General features: G+C 53.6%; 1 protein-coding gene across 3 annotated transcripts in view; it reads left to right on the top strand.

The window, feature by feature from the left end:
* The first annotated feature begins 2,583 nt into the window (after window positions 1-2,583).
* LMO1 (LIM domain only 1) overlaps window positions 2,584-20,616 on the top strand; it is a 45,956-nt gene continuing 27,923 nt past the window's right edge. The window contains exons 1-2 of one of the 3 annotated variants that reach the window (XM_039470941.2): window positions 2,584-2,755; window positions 7,541-7,800. In XM_039470941.2, coding sequence (XP_039326875.1) covers window positions 7,776-7,800 — 25 coding nt within the window. In that variant the 5' untranslated portion in view covers window positions 2,584-2,755; window positions 7,541-7,775. Of the gene's footprint in view, window positions 2,756-6,842; window positions 7,801-20,616 lie in introns of those variants that run through there. The other 2 variants (XM_039470942.2, XM_074401060.1) reach the window with 2 other exon arrangements.

Here is a 20,616-nt window from a genome sequence, read left to right as displayed (position 1 = left end):
GGGTTGATGGATTACGAGAAGGGACACCGTCTGTATAATTAGAGCTGCTGCCTGATGCTCTTGCCATCTTGCCTGAGCTGCTGTTAATGCCACCAAGTTGCTGTCCCAGCTGCTCTTTTCCTCTTGGCCCAGCAAGGTGACACCTCAGCTTCTAATGACCAGCTGTTTCAGAGGGGGCTCCCAGAGCCAAGCTGCAGGGCTCCTAGTGACCCTGTTCCTCATTTGTACCACTGCCCCCTTCTTCTCAGAGTGCTGATCGGAGCAGGTGAGGCCCCACCTTGCACCATACTTGAAATTGTTGTTTCTCTGAACTCCTGGCCCTGCTGCTCAGTCTAGTCCACCCACGAGGATCTCTTCTCATTGTCTCTCCCCAAGATGGCCCCCGTTGAAGACATTAGTCCTCATGATAGATCTGTCCCTGTCTCAATCCCACCTGTGGACTGAGTTCAGTGTCTTTCAACAGGAGCTGGAGCCCCATATAAATGCAGAGATACGGCGGGGCAACTGCTTCATTATCCCTGATTACCCCATGATGTTTACACTCTCTGAACTTTCTCTTTCTCTCTATGAAAACCAGGAGGCTGATCTTTTAAGAGCTCACACAGGCCCTTGCTGCAAGTAATGGTGGGAACAGGGAGTCTGGGTGCCTACGCCTCAGGCTGGCTTCTCTGAGTGTGAACTCTGGCCAAGCAGAGATACCCAATTGCAGAGCCCTGCTAGTCTGGATGGCGCCTCTGTGCAAAGTAGCAAAAGGCGCCCTCTCTGGGTGGGTGCAGTCTGTGCCAGGTACATGGCTTGGAGGGTGGAGGGGGACAGAATTTCAGGCCCTACTTGCCCTTTGATCTTAGTACATGGAATAGCCAGCACCCATCTAGGCAGTCACTCCTGGGGAATTGAGAGCAGCTGATTTGGGAGATCATTCTGAAGAGTCTCTCTGAGCACTCCTCCTTTTCTTCACCAAATTGAATACAATTCATGCAATCATCTCAGAAACTTTCCCAGACACTATGTGGATCCGTTTGGGAGGATGAAAGAGAGAGGGAGGAATCAGGATGAGCCCCCTCCCTTCTCTCCACCCCTCAATCAGAATATGTTTTGATAAGTGGGGGCCTGGGGACAGTATAAGGGTGACTAACTGCGCCTCCCTTACCAATTAAAATTTTTTAAAAGCTGCTGTGGAAGGAGCGAATATTAGTTTCCTGATTTATAAAGCCAAATGGATTAAGCTCATTCATTGCCAGAGGAAACAAAAAGGAAATCTTCAATACCTCTGTGCACATTGAGAAAAGGAACAATGCCAGTCTTTAGAAAGCAGAAACCTAATTTGGGGGAATCAATTACCCTCTGTGTCCCTGCCTCTGTGGGCTCTCTCACTGGCTCTCTCAATAGAGATTTCCTGGGAGGTAAAATGTGGAGAAGTTGGTCAACCATAGGCACACCCTCGGTACAGCCTTGAGACAGGAGGTGAAGAACGAGGTGGGTGGAGTTGGGGGTTCGTGGACTGTCAGGCGAATGTGAAGGGTGGGGTGGGGGAGGGCTTTGGGATAAAAGTTGAGAGTGGGGGCGATATTGAGAGAGGCAGAAAGAGGGCAAAGTGCGGGGGTGGGGGCCGGGGGAGGGGAAGATAGGAACCTGGGGTTTATAACTGGGGGCGGAGCTGAGGGAGAGCAAAGCCCAGCCAAGGCCCAAACAGGTGGCGGGGAGGAGGACAATGTGGCCCGGCCTGGCTCCAGAGTCACCCACCGCCTCCTGATCCTCTCGGATTCTTCCTCTGTGATCTGCACTTTCTCCCAGGGGGATGAGCATGCCGCGGGGGATAGCGGGGCAATAATGAAAAAAGAAAGGAGATGGGGCGCCTGCCACGGTAGCCACGGAGTCACATTCACACAGTCACACACAGAAGCACTCTCGCGATCTCATACACATTCCTGTGCCGGGTCCCAGTCGCGGCCCACAGTCCCCAGATCCAGAGTCACGCCTAGCCCGACGCACTCATTCAGAATCACAGGCACAGAGCCCACACCCACACCCGCACACACTCACCCGCCATCGCACGCGTCCCACCCCCACCCCAGTCTGGTCTTGCGCTCACACAGTGGCTCACCACCCCACACAGCCCTCACTCTGGCATGCGGACACACACACACACACACACACACAGCCCCTCACACGCACACAGCCCCTCACACGCACACACTCTGGCTGTGCTTTTGTGTTTAGTCAGAATTAATGAGAAAAGTTCCCGTGCCCTGCGGGTAATTAGTGTCCTTGGAGTTAAATAAGCTAATGGCGGGCACCTCTGGCCCAAGCAATTATGTTTGTGTATTGAATAATTGATTCAAAGGGGGGGAAGGGCCGCTAATCAGATCTGAGCATAATGAATTGATTTAATTAACAGGGGAATCTGAGGGGCCCTGGGAAATGCAGCCTTTACTCTGCTGAGGCGAGCGCGGCAGGCACGGAGGGAGGAAAAGCGCGCGGCTCCGGCTCCGGCTCCGGCCCGGCCCGGGCAGCGGCTGCTCGCGCGGCTCCAGCGATCCGGGCCCGGCCGTCTCGCCCCCGCGCCCGCCCCCAGTCCCTCCTCCTTCCTGCGCTCCCTGCCCGCCCGGCTGCGCTCCGGACGCGGTTCCGTCTGCCCCGGTCGGCAGCCGCGGCTCTGCGGCCGGAGGCGGGGGTCCGAGCCGTGCGCCCCTCCGTGTCCTCCGCGCGTGTCCGGCAGGAGCCGCCAGGACCATGGTGTTGGACCAGGAGGACGGTAGGTGACCTGGGGCGCGCCGGGCGCGGGGAGGGGACGGCGGCGTGGGCCCCGCGGAGGCCACCCCGCTAGCGGCGGCGGCGCCCCCAGCACCCGCGGGCCGCCTCGGGCTGGTTGGCGGCTTCCCGGAAGAGCGGCGGCTGGATGCGCGCGCGGTGCCGGGGTCTGCGGTGCCCGGCTCAGCGCCCGGGCTTTGTCGGCTGGATTAGGAAGTCTCCCGGCCTCCCACGAGCCCGCCAGCCCCGCGCGCTGCAGCCGGGGAACTTTCTCACGAGCTCTTGCCGCCTGGCGGGCTTCGGGAGCGCAACTGAGACCCCCGCCGCGGGCTTCCCGACAGTCCCCACTGCCAGCCAGTCTCCAAGGCCCTCTGGGTGTCCGCACGTTCCCCTTCCGCACCCTACTGCGGAATGGATGCCCGCCCGGGGGCGTGGGTGCCCACAGGTCCTGCAGGTGCAGGGGTGAGGGTGCGGTCAAGCCAGCACGGTCCTGGGTCCCTGAGGTCTGGCACTCCGTAGCTGCGGGATGGGTGACAGTGCTTCCGCCCCTGGCAGGGCTGGGGAGGGAGCTGCCATCAGTTCACCCGGTCTGGCACGTTGGGAGGTGCCACGCTGGCTGGTGTAGATGGGTGGGCCATCTAGTCCAAAATATCAGGTCCAACTAGAGGCGGTTTTACCTTGAAGCCAATGAAGTTTGGGGTCCTTCAAGTTCCTTCAGCTGCCAGGTCCTTGGTGGTAATTTGGTATTAGTCCTTTTCTTGAGGAACCCCACCTCCAAACTGCAGTAAGCTTTGGACCTCACAAAATTTCCATCCATCCCAACTCCTACCCTTTCCACTGCCAGTCTCTTGGAAGAACTCACAGCCCTGGCTGACCCGGAGACCATCCATGGAGGCCGGGACAATCCCTTAGTGCCTGAAGGATGAAGTGCTGGGGCAGGAGGCTGGGAAGTTTGGGGTTGAGAAGCAACTGCAGGGCCGCAGGGAAAGGGTGTGGCTGCCTGGCCTTTCTCTCTGGCCCCGCTAGCCCCTTGATCCACCCTACCACCACTCACTATAGTGTTCAACTGTCCTGGTTTGCCCAGAACTATCTCAATTTTAGTACTGGACGTCCTGCATCCTGGGATGCATTCAATCACAGGGCAAACTTGGACAGTTGGTCAGTGCACACCCACAACCTTCTCAGGGCTGCGGTGCAGGGGTGGTTGGTCTTCATCATGGGGTAGGGGAGATTTCTTTGCTAAGGTGTAGATTTGGCTTAGGCCTCCAGAAGGCCTAAGAATTTAGAACTGCAGCTTACAAGAAGGCCTGTCCAGGCTCTCCAGAAACCAGAAGGGGAAAAGTCTGCCGACTGTGCACTTCTTCACTCCAGCTGGTTGCAAATTCCTGTGCACTGGCTGCTTTTGTATAAGTAGGGGGAAGGGCAGGGCATCTGCACTTGACCAGCAGGCATCCTGATTGCACTGCAAAGTCTGCAGGTTTACTCTGTCCTGTCAACTGTGGTGGCCACAGAGAAGGGGCCCTCGTCACCGAAGTACCTCTCTGAGCATCACCTGTGTGGCTAGCTTGTAACTCCATCTTGGAGGCAGCTGCATTGTGTTGGAAACAGGCCCTCAGGCTGAGGCACATCTGACAGTCTCCACCGAAGAGTTCTGGAATATCTAGTCTGCCTGGGCCCTGAGGCCCTGAGGCCCACTATCTCCCACCCCCACTCCTAATGCAGGAACTCTTCCTCAGGACTTTCCTGCCAGGTGCAGGGGCAAGTTGCTGGGACCTGCCCAGATATTTGTAAGACAGCCAGTAGCACGGCTTTCTCCTCAAAGTAACCTTGGGGGTTGATAGCTGTCCTCTCCCTGCTGTCCCCAGAGGCATTTCAAGGGCATTTTGGAGCAGTCTTGGCCCGTGGAAGTGAGAGCACATGCTCCTCACCTGTGGAATGTGTTGGGTGAAAACTACCTCCCCCAGCCCCAGGGGATCTGAGAATTCCACTCTGGTGCTGCGGGCGTGTCCCTGGACCTAGAAGCAGCTTGGGTGGGGGTGAGCGTGAGCGTGGGTGTGGGGTGAGTATGGGGGTGAGAGTTGCTTGCCCAGGGATTACCTGTGAGGGGAGAGAGGCCACAGGATGGGATGAGTGAGGTTCCTGTCTGCCTCTGTCAACCCCGCAGGCCCCTTCCTGGCTGGAAGCTCAAGCCACCCAAACCCTCCAGGACTTGCTGTGACGGTTCCTCTTCAGATCAGTTTGGGAGCACCATGCTCACAGCCAGGGGTGCAGAAAGAGCCACCTGCAGAAAGAACCACCTGCTGGCATATCCTCCCTGCCTCTGCAGCCCATTGCTCAGCACCCCAGGCCTGCCTCAGTCCCTGAGCTTGGGGCACAGGGCCCTGACTCCCCAAAGGGATGCCAGCCATGTGGCTGCCAAATGCCAGCCATGTGGTATCTTGGAGGCTGGGGTGAGTTGGTATTCAGACAAACTCATGGACAAGAGAGTGGTAGAGTGGCCACAGCTAGGACAGTCCTGGTTTGTGGGTCAGGGCCAGCCCCTGAAAGTCAGGAGAAGCTGCCCCTGGAGGTCAGGAGTAAGGCTGCGTGCAGCCCTGATGGAGTGAATGCCTCCAGCAGCACAGAGGTTTCTATAGCAAGAAGCTGCCCCTTGCCAGCCTGTCAGGCCCTGTGCTTGTTATACTTTCTAGCCCCCAGTTCTGGTGGGTGTGGGGGGTTGGCACCAAATATGCCAGTGGCAGCGGTACCAAAGCCTCCCTCAGACCCTGAGGGCATGGGTCTGGCAGCAGTGGCGGGGAGAGATCAAGCTCACAGTCCTGAGGCATGGTGAGTCTGAGCAAAATGATATATTTAACATCAAATATACTCAAGGACTATTAGGATTAAGTATTCAAGATGAAGGGGAAAGTGAAACCCTGTGAGCTGCAGATGAGGCATCTCATTAGAAGCAGTGCTTTTCTGTTTTCTCAAAGCCTGACTTCCCTGCCTAGCAGAGAGGAGGATGACTGCAGCCCCCTACTCTCCACCCCTGTTCAGCACTGGGGCTTCCTAGGGTTTAAGGGGTAAGACCTAGCCTCCAGGTCTCCTTTGAACCAGATAATCTCCCCCCACCCCCCTGCATTATCTGGAGTGCCACAGTTTACAAAGCACATTAACATGTGTTAGTTCATCTGATCCCCACAGCAACCACAGATCCAGGAAGAACAGGTCTCCCACTTCACAATCAGGGAAACTGAGGCCCAAATAGAGAAAGGGACTTGCTAAGGTCCACTGTTGGCCATTGGCAGAGATGAGATAGAATCCCAACTGATGGCCCTTCAGCTCCTTTCTCTTTGCCTGGGTCTAGTCCTCAGAAATGACTGGCAGGACCAAGCTTCCAACACATCTGTCTGGAGCCCTCCTTGGGCTGGAGAAAGATTATTTCTATTTTATTTTATCTTTTGAAACAGAGTCTTGTTCTGTAACCCAAACTGGAGTGTAGTGGCAGGATCTCAGCTCATTGTAGCCCCCACTTCCCAGGTTCCAGCGATTCTCCTGCCTAAGCCTCCCCAGTAGCTGGGATTACAGGCGCAAGGCACCATACCTGGCTAATTTTTGTATTTTCAGTAGAGATGGGGTTTCACCATGTTGGCCAGGCTGGTCTTGAACTCCTGACTTCCGGTGATCCGCCTCAGCCTCCCAATGTGCTGGGATTACAGGTGTGAGCCACTGCACCTGGCTGAAAGATCATTATTTCTATCCCACCCTGGAACTCTGTACTTGTCTAGGGAAAGAAAAAAGGCTTGGGATTGAAGAGTAGGTGGCCTTCCTAGGGTAGGCAGCCAGGGCATCAGCCCCAGGGTTCTAGAGAGAAGCACAGTCCAGGAGAAGAGATGAATACTGTCTCTTTTCCTGCCTTATGAGTTACAGAGCAAGAATGATCAACTACATAATTGCAGCAGGAATCTTTGTTTTGTTCAGTGCTGTGTCCCCAGTGTCTTAGAACTGTGCTTGGCACATAATATATGCTCAGTAAATATTTGTAGAATGAGAAAAGCTTTGAAGGCCATGCCTGGGCCTGCTTAGAGAGAAACTGAGATAACTCCCACTCCATGGAGTCAGGATGCTCTTAAGGGGGCGGCTGGGGTCAGGAGAAGTGCTGCAAGACTCAGGGTAGGAGTGTTTGTGCCCTGAAGAGGGTTAATTTTGCCCAACAATTCGGGAAGCAGCAAGAAACCCCAGACAGAGCTGGTAGGAAGGGAAAGGATGCGATCAGAGAAATATTGCTCTGAAGAGGAGACAGAAATCAAGGCTGAGGACCTGGGAGTAACAGATGGGGTTCGTCCTCCAGACACGTTGCAGACCACGACCCTGGGATCGGAGCAAAGGCCCTCTCCGAGCTGGGACCTAGAGGCCTCCAGGTGGCGCTGCGGAGCCGGCATCCTTGCGTCTCCACTCCCCATTAACCCGGGAGGGAGGGGGCCTCGGGAAATGTGTGCATTTATTCAGTAGCAGGAGTGCAAACCTCATACATTGAGGGAGAAAGGCAGCGGGAGACGGCCGCGAGATTCCCCCATCTCTTTGAATATAATTTTAGATTGAGATTCAGATTAAATCCGAGAGGAAAACACTTTATGAGGCTGAAAGCTGTGTCGTTGCCAGAACCAGGGTTATGAGCTATCAAATGCAATTACATTAAGACAGATTATACTGGGCAAATTGAGCCATTTAGAAGGTGAGAATCAAAGAAACGGCTCTGATCCTCTTTTCCCCCTTCTCTCTCCCTCTCCTCTCTCTCTCTAAATTGCAGTTCGTAGTTCCTTGCAATTCTGAGGCACAAAAGTAGGTGAGACTGCTTTTGTATCTGCGAAGTGCTTCACTCCTGAATGTAATTCTAGCTGAGTGCAATCTAGGTTAAGAGCCGGACAAGCGGGTAATTAGAGCCCGCTCCCAGCCCGAGGACCGGCCGCCCCGCCGAAGCGCGCCCCGAGTCGGCGCCCTTCTCCCGGCCGAGCCGAGCTGCGGCTGGACACGGAGCGCCCGAGATGATGGTGCTGGACAAGGAGGACGGTAGGTGGCGGGCCGGGGTCTCGTCGCCCCCCAACCCTAGCCCCCCGCTGCGGCGCGCAGGCACACACGCGGGGACACGGGCGAACACACGCCGGGCTATGCGGGGATTGCGGGGCGGGCGGTGCTCGTGGGGCCAGGGCTGGGGCAGGGGGAAGCACTGGGGACGACCAAGCGGGACTTGCCGGGGGAGGCGGTGGGCGAGCCCCGGGCTGCATGTGCCCGGGGCCTCCACGCAACCCCCGCCCGGACCCCGGCCGCGAGCCGAGGAGCTGGACGCGGGCCGTGTGCTGCGCCGCGGGGTCGCGTGGAGGCTCCGGCTCCCCTGTGATCTCCGCGCCGCGGAGGTTTGCTGTGAACCTTTCGTCTCTGCGGCTGCTGCTTTCACCGCAGCCATCACCCTCGCTCCCGCCGCCGCGTAACCTGAGAGGCGCTGAGCTCCCAGCAAATCAGCGGCTTCGGGCAGAACAGGACTCCAGAGCTCCTGGCAAGCGGGAGCGCGGGAGGACTGCGTGAGCGCAGGGGTGCCCCGCAGGCGAGGGGAAGGCAGGTTGGACCCTCAGGAGGACAGCTGTCCAGGAGCGTGACTCCGAGAGAAAGAGCCGCCTCTTGTGCTGGCCAGCTATCTCCGTCTCTGTGAGCGCGGAGGCTGGAGTTTGGCCCAGAGGAAGAAAGTGTCCCGCCGCCGGCCAGTAGTATTCGTGCGGGAGCGGCCTGCGAGAGTGGCATGGACCTTCCGTTGTTGAGTCTCAACGCACCCTAACAAACTGCAGGGCACGGGAAAGGTCAAAACAGAGGAGCCCATGGCTGCTGGAAGCCACTAGCAGGTGGCCCCATAGACCCCAAAGCCTTCCCGGCAGGGAGTGCCCTGCAGTTAAGTGTCTTAGAAGGTTGGGGATCCCAGCCCCCTTGGGGAAAAAGCCACGTGGGTGCCCTAAGATGAGTCCCCAGGGTCAGGAGAGAGGCAGTCCCCTGGCTGGCAGGAGGACCTCCTGCCCTGTAGGTGAGGCCTGTGTATTGGTGTTGTAGGGACATTTGTATGTGATTCTTGGCGCCCACGCAGCTGCCTGCGTTCTGCCATTGGTGAGGTACTGAAAGGGTAGGTTTGCTTCGAGTCGGGAATCCTCTTAAAGTGACTGCAGTGGCCATCCTCTGACCTTCCACTCAGGAGTCTCTGCTGGGCCCGTGCCCTCTGCCCCGGGGGACAGCGTTGTTATTGACGTGGCCAGTTGGTGAAAATGCAAAGTTAAGTGACTTGCTCAGGGTCACACAGGATGTTCGCATTGCTGCTGCCTTGTGCTGATGTCTCCAGTACTGCCGTCTGAGACATCCAGCAGTGAGGGGGAATTTGAAGTGTTGGCCCTGGGATGGCATCTGGGAAGCCCTGTGGCTCACAGTATGCATAGGAAGAGAGAGAATGGGGAAACATCATTGCTTCTGGGCTAGCTGCAGTGGGACATCCATCTTCAGTATGTCTTCTCTATTCACGGACCCCTCCCCTAGAGCCCCATATGTGCCATCAGAGAACTTCATATAGAATGAAAAGGAGAAGAAGGGGTCTGGGGTCAGGCCAGACAGGGAGGGAGGAGGCCTTGATTTAGTGCCTTTCATCACTAACTCCCCATGTTACTTTGGAACAGTCATGCTTCACTTTCCTTCTTAGCAAAAATGAAGGACTTGGAGATAAGCCAGTGAAGAGGGTCCTTCCTTGGTACCTGGGGATACTGTCACTATGGGGAGCATGCAGGGTTCATCTTTAGCAGAGGTTATTTGGCATGCTTTAGCAGGAATCCAGAAGACTTGGCTCTGTACATGGGACACCTCAGGCCAGGGAGATTAGTCTCATCCCAACAAGATGACACCTGCCACCTGCACCCAGGATCTTGCTCTGTCCAGGCACCTCATAATGCCTCTGGCTCTGAGATAATACAAAGGGTTTCAGATGAGCCTTGAGTGGGAGGTCATTTTAACCAGCTCCCTGCCTCCAAATTGCCCCTCAAGCACTCTGGGCATGTTTCTTCTGTTTCTGCTAGAGCTGTGGAAGAGAGCTCCAGAAGCCCCTCCGTCCCCACCCTGTCCAATCTAAACAATATGGTGCCCACTACCATGGAGCTTCTGGGCTCTGGGGTCCATTACAGCACAAGCACAGCCACTGGGGTCCTGAGCAGCCACTATTCTTGTTCTGCTCAGCCTATAGCTGTTCTTCAAAAGCAACCTTTCTGCTCATGCATCTACACTCCACTCCCCATTAAGAGAGTCTGGCCTCCACTAGTTCCAGGAAACCTTGAAGATAGCACCTTCAATTGGGGGAGGGAGAAAGGTTCTGGATCCACTCATCTGCTGCTCCAAACCAACCACCCAACTTCTTCCTGAACACTTCTGACCTCCCAGCGGGTGGTTATCTGAACTGGGTGGCAGCATTTCCCCCACCCCCAGGTCCCCAAAGGGTGCGTTCCCTGCATACGGCACCTTTTGTCTGGCTGCAGCAGGGACTCAAGCTGCTATTAACCACCCCCAATGCCTTTTCTCCACCTGACAGCATCTTGTCGGGAGAGGCTGGGGCTCCTCTGGTTGAAGTCGGGTCTGCCAGCTGCCGAGGACCAAAGCTCCCGCTCTGCTGGGCTGCAGGGCTTTCATGTTGCACTTCTGAAAGATAATAAAATATCAATCGTTTTGCCGTAGCAACGGGTTTAAGAGACTTTCTGAAGTATTGAATCGTCAGAAAAAAATGATTTTTTTTTTTTTGCTTTTAAGCACAGTGCATTATTAATAAAGTAATCCATTAGGTCGAGCAGTGAAGGGTCACCACAGAAAGATCTGTTTTGCAAACGGTTAAACTTCGGGTTTTAAGATTAATTGCTTTCATTTGGATGCTTGCTCTTGGCCTAGCCATCTCCACTTTACTGGAACTCTGGGTCCAGGCTTTCTAAATACTGCTGGGTCTGCCTGTCAGTGAAAGGCAGCTGAGCTCCAACTTTCCTGGAGAAACAGCCCTTCTTCCCCTGGCACCTGCGGCTTGGGCTGGCACCACACAGTGGGCTCTTTGGGAGGGTTAAAGTCCCAGGGGAGCAAAGAGACTACAGCTCTGAACCCTGCCCAACTCAAATGAGCCCCTGGGCTGTTGTAGAAGAGGCTTTTGAGTAGGAGCAGACAGCAGAGAATCTGACAGGGCCCAAGAACAGCGAGAGCTCTGGTCTGTGGGGGCCTGGGCAGGAGAGGATGCTGGGCAGGAGAAGATGCTCTCAGGTGCGCACTGGAGAAGGGCAGGGCTGGGTATAAATGGCCTTTGCAAAGGCCCAGCAGGAAGGCAGGGGTGACCACAGGAAGCAGCAGGTGGCTTGTGAAACTAAACACCAGACATGATTCCTAGAGCATTTTTAATAAGTAAAAATGCCCAAGAGAGTGAAACTGGACTGAGGAGGAACAGACAGTGAAGTCTTCAATTGTTAATGACTGCCAGGAGCACAGCCTCCACAGCTGACTCAGTTGATCCACAAGAGCAGGCACATGACTATGCCTGGGTACCAACCAGCCCTTGCTGGGCCACCAGTAGGACTTCCTAGGATAGACTCTCATGTTCTAGACCGCAGAGAGTCCTGGGGGCCTCTCCGGGCAGAGTGTGGCCACATTCCAACCCTGGAGAGGGAGGCAGGCCCTGATGCTGTTCCATGCCAGAGACCCCAGCCCATCAGCAGGTAGGCAGAGCCAAGTAGACACTGCTGCCTGCTGAGGCCTGGTAAAGGCCTGTGAGGCTGGCAGAGTGGGGACCAAATCGTGCACATGTCCAGTGCCTACAGGGAAGTGGGAGGACTACCATCTGCATCTACCATAACCAGCTCCAGTGGCAGCTCTCCTTTCTGCTGGGAATGAGGCATCACATCTTGAGTGGCACATACAGCTGCTTCCCCTTCCTGCCCAAACTCAGCCAGGCAGAGCATCTGTAAAGATGGTAACCCCCCCCCCCCGCCCCACAACACACACACACCCGAGCCTTGGGTGAAGAAGCAGGTGCTTCTCTCTGTGCCCTGCTCTTCCATTCATTTGCTCACACAGAGCAGCACTAAGGGGGGACAGGGAAACAACATAAATTGGTCTGTCGTCCAGAATCCATGTCTTGCTAATGTACCCAGATTAACTCAACTGTAAATTGTCTCCTTGGATGGCGGTGTCTTGCTAAAAGTTTCCCATATGATTCATGATTTGGATTGCTTTTAACGGCTATTGGCTAAGCAAGCCGGTGACTGTACAAGGTGATGCAATTGGCATTAGTGAGGGGAGGCACGGGAGCGTGTAATGCAGTCAATACTGCATTAACTACTGATGCCCAATTACAGGGAGTAGGAGAGAGCCTTTCAGGAGCATTAGGACTGGGGGAAGCTGAGATCACTGGCCGCTGCTCGCCTAAAAGCTTTACCCTTTTAATGCCGGGGCTCGGTGCTGGCATGGCCACTCGGCCTCTGTGGCTGTGGGAACTGTCTTTCTCTCTTGTTGTCTGTATCTGAACATGTCTCACTAAGATGCTTTTAGCACATAGAAATGTATGTTTTCCTAGAGCTGGGACCCGCCTCTCATCCCTCCTGAGGACTGATTCCTTACTCCATCCTGTGCCACCCTGTGTCCCAGAGTTAGACGAGGTGGTTGCCCCATGAGCTTCCATCTGAGGAACTTGGCAGTAGGCCCTATTTGTGGGCAGGACCAAGAGGAGGTCTATTTTGGTCTCTCACCCTTGGAACAAATGGATGATTGCCAGTGAGCACCGACAGTTGACTCCCTGTGGTCATGGGCAAAGGCGGCACGAGGTTCAGCCATGGCCCAGGGCGAGGCTGCCGGAGTTGGGAAGTAGCTGTGGCTAGACGGGCTGGGCTGTCTGAGCAGAAGACAGAGCTGTGATGGTGCAGCTAGGGGAAGCTGGGGACGAGTGACTTGAGCCATGTTGGGGGTCTTGCGCAGATGCAGGCCCAGGGCATTAGGAGCTCCCTCCAGAGCTGTGCCCTCAGGTAGCAGGGACTCCAAGACTGTTGTTGGATTCATCTCTAGGGGCCAGAGGGCCTCCCAGAAAGCCCTGATCAGGGACAGTGAGAAGATTGGAAGACGTTAGGGCAGGAGGTAGAGAAAAGAACATGGGTGTCCCAGTGTACCAGGTACTATTGGTCTTGCTGCCCCCTCTATCATTGTACTAAGTTATGCAGGTCCACTATATCCACTGTGGTTTTGTGTTCCAAACCCACCCATTGAAGAGGTTGCTTTGCCTCTACCTTCTCATCTCTACAGTGAGAACAGCCACCCCTCATTGGCAGGATTGTAATCAGGATTAAGTGAGATACTGCCCATGTACACACTTGCTAAGCCAGAAAGCCTCATTGCGGTGTGGAGCTATTACAGCATGATCTGAAATAACCCTGTGTCCAGTCCAGTGCTTTGTTCACTGGTAAGCACTGGGCTTGCACCCTCATCTGCCAGTTTATTTGTCATGGCCCTCAATTACTGCTGCCTGGGAGGCAGGGTGACCTCACTACTCACCCACATCCAGATCCCCAAAGCAGGTGGCATCTTGGGAAGAGGTCTCTAAGACCACTCTTTGTAAGTTCCTCCATTTATAGGGGGAAGGTTGAGGCTCAAACAGGCAAAAGACCTGCCTAGGATTCCATGGGAAATTGGAGCCTAGAGCTTCAGCATCTTTTTGCCATGCCCTCTGCCCTTGCCCTGAGGTGTGATGAGGCTGGGTGGTAGAAAACTCTGATTAGAGCAAACATCAGCTGGACTGGGACCATAGACCACGTGCTTGGGTGTCCCAGTTATGCTCCTTGCCAGCCTACTGACAGCCCAGAAGATTCGGGTCTATCCTCAGATGTAAGGTGGAAGGTTCTAATGTACACTCACCTGTCCTGGGCCTTTTGAGCTGGAGAGGCCCGAGAGGTTCCTATGGCATGTAGCCCATCTTGCTTGCCTGTCCTGCCTGTAGTGGAAGGAGACTGAGACATGCACGATGTCCTCCCACTCCCAGAGTTAGCTCTTTGTGGCGTTGCTAGAGTGAGTTTTCCCGGCGGGCCCATATTTGGGATTGGACTACCCCAGTGCAGAGGCACTGCATTGGTGACTTGAAATCAGCCACTTTGGGAGTATTTGTACCATGGTCATTGGCAAACACTACAAATCAGTGCGTTTTCCCAAAGACTTGGTGGTTAAGCATGCATCAGCACACCACTGATTGCAATCATCTGGGGCTCTGGACCTACCCTTTTCTCCTCTGCCACCACCATTCTCATCTCATCTGTCTTTCTCCTGGTGCTCATTACAGCCAGACTGACCTGACCCCTGCTACCCCGGTGTCCTGCCTGAGGCTTCCTGCTGCTTTGACCATCACACTGAGCTATGCAGGTTTAGTATGTCTACTCTGGTTTTGCATTCCATGCAAACTCAGCATTTGCCTCTGTTCCCTTGCTCCTGTCATCCTCCTTGTCTGGCATGCGCTTTCCCCTTTAGCTGGCTTCTCACAGACCATTCCAGGCCATGCTCAGAGATGCATACACCAAACCTAGCAACACGCCTGTTCACCACTGGTGGGACTGTGTTCATTTTGTCTTTTGTCTAAGGCAGGAGTCCACGGTAGCTGATCCAACTAGGGGCAAATTAAAAGCAGGTGGTGTGAGAAGAGTGAGCAGGTTGGCCCAGACTCAGATCACCAGCTCCTACCTCCTGCCCCTTCCCTTGGAGGTCAATTGGGCTTTCTTGAGAGGTCTCCTGTCTTCAGGCGTAGTCTGCTAGCATGCTTCAGAAAACCTGGGTTTTGTCCCAGCTGACTGCTATGTGACTTCAGGCGAGGTACTGGGCCTCGGTTTTTTCATCCCTACAAAGGATGAAACACCTAACTGGCACCTAATGTCCAGGCACACACTGGATAAAGCAGAAAGGTTCATGCTCATGTGAATTGACATTTTTCTCTGCACAGTTACCGTATGATCTTTTGACTTCGGCCTCTCAGTCTTTAGGAGTCACAACAAAACCCAATAGCTATCAGTTTACTGAACTCTTACTTAAAAGTGAGGTACTGTGCTATGCATATGTGTCAATTAGTTATTGCTGCATAATCGGTTACCCTAAAATGTAGAGCCTTAAAATAATATGCATTTATTTAACTCGAACATCTGTGGGTCAGTGATTTAGGCAGGGCTTGGCTGAGCAGTTTCTCTGGTCTCAGCTGGGCTCACTCACACCTGGAAGATGGAGGATGACTGATCAGTTGGATGCTGGGCGTGATAAGACTGCATGGCCCTCATTAGCCAGTAGGCTTGTCTGACTTGTTCTTACGGCAGAGACTGGTGCGGAGGGTGTGGAAGCACACAAGGCTTCTCTCTCTCTCTCTCTCTCTCTCTCTCTCTCTCTCTCTCTCTCTCTCTCTCTTTGAGATGGAGTCTTCCTCTGTCACCCAGGCTGGAGTGAAGTGGTGTGATCTTGGCTCATTGCAACCTTGGCCTCCCAGGTTCAAATGATTCTCCTGTCTTAGCCTCCTGAGTAGCTGGGATTACAGGCTTGCGCCACCACGCCTGGTTAATTTTTGTATTTTTAGTAGAGACAGGGTTTCACCATGTTGGTCAGTCTAGTCTCAAACTCCTGACCTTGTATCTGCTCACCTTGGCCTCCCAAAGTGCTGGGATCACAAGTGTGAGCCACTGTGCCCAGCCAAGGCTTCTCTTTTTTGAGACACAGTCTGGCTCTGTTGTCCAGGCTGGAGTGTAGTGGCACAATCACAGCTTACTGCAGCCTTGATCTCCTAGGCTCAAGTGATCCTCCCTCTTCAGCCTCCCAAGTAGCTGAGACTACAGGTGCATATCACCATACACGGCTAATTATTGTATTTTTTGTAGAGAAGAGATTTCACTATGTTGCTTAGGCTGGTCTTGAACTCCTGGAATCAAGTAATCCACCTGCCTCAGCCTCCCAAAGTGCTGGGATTACAAGTGTGTGCCACGGCACACCACCGCGCCCAGCCTGTGAAAGGCTTCTTGCGGCCAAGGTTTGGCACTGCAGTGCTGTTACTTCTGCTGCATTCTATTAGCCAAAATAAATCACAAGGCCAGCCCAAGTTCAGAGTGCGGAGAAGCAGATTCCACTCTTGAAGTAGGAGGTGAAAAGTCATATAACAAGGGGTGTGGCTGTGGGGAAGGGTAGAGAATTGGGACCATTTTTGTAATCAGTCCACCAAGCATCTTCCATGTATAATCTCACTTAATACCCATAAGAACCTTAGGAAAAAGCTACTATTTTACCTTCATTTTCCAGATGAGAAAATCATTGTACAAAGAGACTGAATAATTGGTTCCAGCTTCTATAGCTCAAGAGTGCCAGAGCTGAGCTGTGAGCCCAGGCGGGCTGACTGCAGTCAGTGCACTCACTCTCTGTGCCCTGTCTGCTCCCTTTTCCAGCTGTCAGACTTGAGGATGGAGGTAAAGACACTCAAAAGTTCAAGGAAGGGTGTGGAACCTGTGAGAAGATGACTTGAGGTGGGAGGAAGCTTACTGTGGGTAGTTTGTGGGGGGCTGCTGTGGGAGCCCAGCTCTTTTCCTCCCAGGGCCAGCCTGGCAGGGGACGGACCAGAATGAGGTCAGCCCCCATTGCTTCTTTCAGGCTTTCCTCTCTGTCCTGCAAAGCTACCAAACAGCTTGAAAGCGTGTTCTAAGTCGGCTCTGTGTTCCCAGAGCTGACTTAGACCTGGGCATATATGCAGATACAGCCAGGTGAGAATCAATTCATTGGTTGGCCCCCAGCCTCAAAATGGGGTGGTAAGTGGGCTGGCGAGAGGCCTGTGTACATTCATAAACCAGCTGATTGAAAAGCAATATTTCAGATAAATACAAGCCAGCGATCTATCAGTGGTTGTAATAAAACCCAGGCTTCAGGCTGTGATTTTATTTTGAAATAATAAGAATTGCTTGATTCTTTTTACTTGAGTTACCATGGTAATTCCGGCGTGGAGCAGTGTTATATTGATTTAGAAAGTGGACAGTAATATTTCTTTTGTGTTATTCTGTTTCTAGGCCTTGATTTCTAATTTCCACTTGGAGATTACTTTTATAAATTTCTTAAGTCCTTCCACTTTTTTCCTCTCACAGTATAATTTTCCTCTCATACGCCGCTATGTTCTGAGCTTATTGGTTTGCTCTTATTTTAAATTAAACTTGCTGGTTTCAAATATTGAAATGACATCTTTGTCTGTGTCTGTACTTTGGTTTAGCAAAATATTACAGTCTGACGCTTTCTGCTTAATAATTTAAGGGAGGCATTCTGTCGGCCCTCACTGGGTGCTGATAACTTATGACTCAACCAACGCAGGCCTTAAACTCCTGACATTTTAATATTGTGTGGCGGGAGTGGCTGCCCCTCTTCTCTGAGTCTCGGTGGAGAAGAATTCATGTGGTACCCCAGAAGGGAGTTTTAATAATTCAGGTTTGCTGGTTGGCACGATGACTTGATAGAGAATGGGAGGGAGACCCACTCTTGCCAGACAAGTGGGAGCAGCGCTGGCCTGGCCTCCTAGAGCCCTGCTCTGCCTTGCCTGTCTTCTCCTCTGGATCTTTAAACACCAATCCCTGATGACAGTATCCAGGAAGGACCGTGTGGGGCTGCCTGTGGGCCATCAGAATGTTCAAACTCTCTGGTTCTCAGTTTTCCTATCGTAAAACAAATGGAATTAACATGGGCTTTGAGTCACACAGGTTCAAATCCTGCCTCTGCTGCTAAGTCATTCTGATGGGTAAATTCTAATAATAAGTCCAAGTAGTAAAATGGATATGATCACGCTACCTTTTAGGTCTGTTGAGACTTGAGCAGGCAAAGCTTCTGACGGTCTTATAGATGATTGGTGCCATTTTCCCGTCCTCCCTGGAGTTTTGGTGAGAGCAGGGGAGATGGGGGAAGCGGATGTGCTTTGGAAAGCTTGCCCTGCTCCAGACAGTCCTGGAGTTCCCAGCCCTGGGAGGATTGCTCTTTGGAAAGGATCCAGGGCGGTGGCTCCTTGAGGACATGAGGCAGCTTCCCCCGCTTTCCTGGTCTGCACAGCTGAGAGTGGGGGCCTGGGGAGGGCAGCTGGTGACAGGGCTCTGTCCACTGGGCTCCTCGCCTCGAAGCACTCCACATCAAGTCCTGTGCTCTAGGAGGAAGTTCACAGCCACACAGGTTGTTGGGCAGAGATCTGTCTGCAGGGCCTCGTCTCAATGACTTGAGGAGAGCGTCCTTCTCTGCAGAGTATATGTGCCAGTGTGGCCGTGTATTAATTATCTACGGCTGCTTAACAAATTACTTCCAAAATTAGCAGCTAGAAACAATACCAACTTATTCTCTCATTGCTGTGGGACAGGAATCTGGGTATAGCTTCATGGGTCCTCTGCTCCAGGGTCTCTCTCAGACTGTGATCAAGGTGTCACCTGGGGCTGTGGGTGCATCTCAAGATTCATGTGGGGAAGGAGCCATTTTGAAGCTTGTTCATTTGGTGGTGGGCAGAATGCAGTTCCTCACAGGCTACTGGACTGAGGGCCTCCATGCCTTGCTGGCTGTGGTGGACCTGCCATATTGGCCTCTCCAACATGGCCACCTGCTTCCTGAAAGCCACTGAAAGAGAATATCTGCTCACAGGAAGGAAGTCTGTCCACCAACCACAGATGTGACACTCCATCACCTTTGCTGTGTTTCCTTCCTTGGGACCAAGTCACTAGGTCCAGCCCCCACTCCAGGAAGTGGGGCAGATGGCACAGGGGTATGAATGCCAGGGGGCAGGATCACTGCGGACTATCTTGGAAGGTGGCCTGCCTTCAGAGGCCAGCCTCTGGAATAGCAGCTGCCTCCAGAGAGAACGCCTCACCAGCTCCGTCCCCAGGGTCACCTCATGCCAGGGAAGGGCACACATGTCTGAGTCTTTCATTTCATCTTCACAGCACCCTTAGGAGGCTAAGAGGACAAATAGTAGCCCCATTTTGCAGAGGACTAAGTTGTGTCCAGATAAGAGAAGACACTTGCCTGGGATGCCCCAGCAAGTTGGCATGTGGAAGAGTTCCAGTGAGAAGCAGGCCTCTGCCTGCCATGAGCCTGGGGTGGTGGTGAGAAGACACTCGCAGCCCTCCCTACCCTAGCTGTGGGAGGGATGGTGCTGGATGTGTGCAGACACACACACATGCTCTCACATACACACCACACACTCACTACACATATACACTCACATTCACATACACACATATTCGCACAAACACCCACCCATACACCACATACCACACACCATACACACACACTCACATACACACACACACCTATACACACACACCACACACTCAACATACACATTCACATTCACACACACCCCCATACACACACACCATGCACTCACATACACATTCACATACACACACACTACACAGACACACACACTCTCACATACACACATTCACAAACACACACATTCACACATATGCACACCCACCCATACACACACACATACATACACACCACAAACGTACTACACATGCACACTCACATTCGCATACACACACACATACACACCACACACTCACCTTACACATTCACATACACACACACCACACAGACACACACACATGCCTCACACATGCACACACAGCACACATGTGCCACACATACCACACATACCCACATAATACCCACACATACCACACACACACACTCACATTCACACACATGCACACCCGTCACCCACAGACACGCACACAAACCACACACGTACTCTCACACACTCACCACACACATACATTCACATACACGCACATTCACACACGGCACACACACACACACTCACACACGTGCACACACCATATACCTGCCACACACACAACACACCCCCACACCACACACACTCACACACATTCTCACAGACCTACACATGCACTCACATACACACACACACACACAGGCACACACACTCTCTCACACATACACTCACCCCCCTACACACACAGCCCCCACACACACACCCAGGTCAGGACTGGGGGTTGCTGGATTTTGCTCTCACAGATGGTAAGTCTTCCAAGGCTGGGAGGGGTCTCTACAAAGCTGCCCCAATGGGGTCTATCACCGCGGGGACTCCCTTCTCTGTCCTCGGGGATGATACCCCCAGAGGAGGTGAGGGTGGTTCTTTCCTGAGCCAGCCTCCCCGCTGCTGTTAGATTGAGGGCCCCACTTCTTCCCTGGATGCTCCAGGGGCAGTGGAGGCAGCATCTTTGAGGCAGCCTGGGCAGAGGTCGTGTCGTTGGTTCCTCACTTGGGAGCACCTTATGGGAGTGCTCCAGCCCACAGGAGAGCCCCATGGTCAGCACAGGGCTAGAAGTCAGAACTGCATCCAGGTCCCGGCTCTGCCACCACCTCACCGTGTGTCCTTGGGCTGGTCCCTTCCCTTCTCTGGGTCTTGGTTCCCCATTTGCATTCCCAGGGTGACTGCCGGCTTCATACCTTGTGGTGCCATATATGGAGACATGACTGTTGGGGAATGGGTGTGGCAGGGCTGGGCCAGCAGAAAGAAACTCCCAATGGGGTCTCTTTCTCTTTCATTGGACTCTGGGTTCAGGACACACAGTTTCCCAGGTGAGAGCATTTGTAGCCCTCAACCCTCCACACTTGGTCTCATCACACTCGAATCGAGGTGGAAGGCCCTGTCCCCTGCTGTTTCCAGGTAGAGTCTCAATTAGGAGGCAGAGGGGACCCCCTGGAGTAGGTTCAAAGCCTGGAGCCTAGTGAGTGGAAGTCATAGCCTCGGGCTGAGAGTACCCCCGTCAATTACATCCTTTTATGGCTGGGGAAACT

Source organism: Saimiri boliviensis, chromosome 6, assembly GCF_048565385.1.
Source record: "Saimiri boliviensis isolate mSaiBol1 chromosome 6, mSaiBol1.pri, whole genome shotgun sequence".
In the NCBI taxonomy this organism is placed as follows: Eukaryota; Metazoa; Chordata; class Mammalia; order Primates; family Cebidae; genus Saimiri; species Saimiri boliviensis.
Note: the sequence above shows the minus strand (reverse complement) of the source record. Positions and strands in the feature narration are given on the sequence as shown.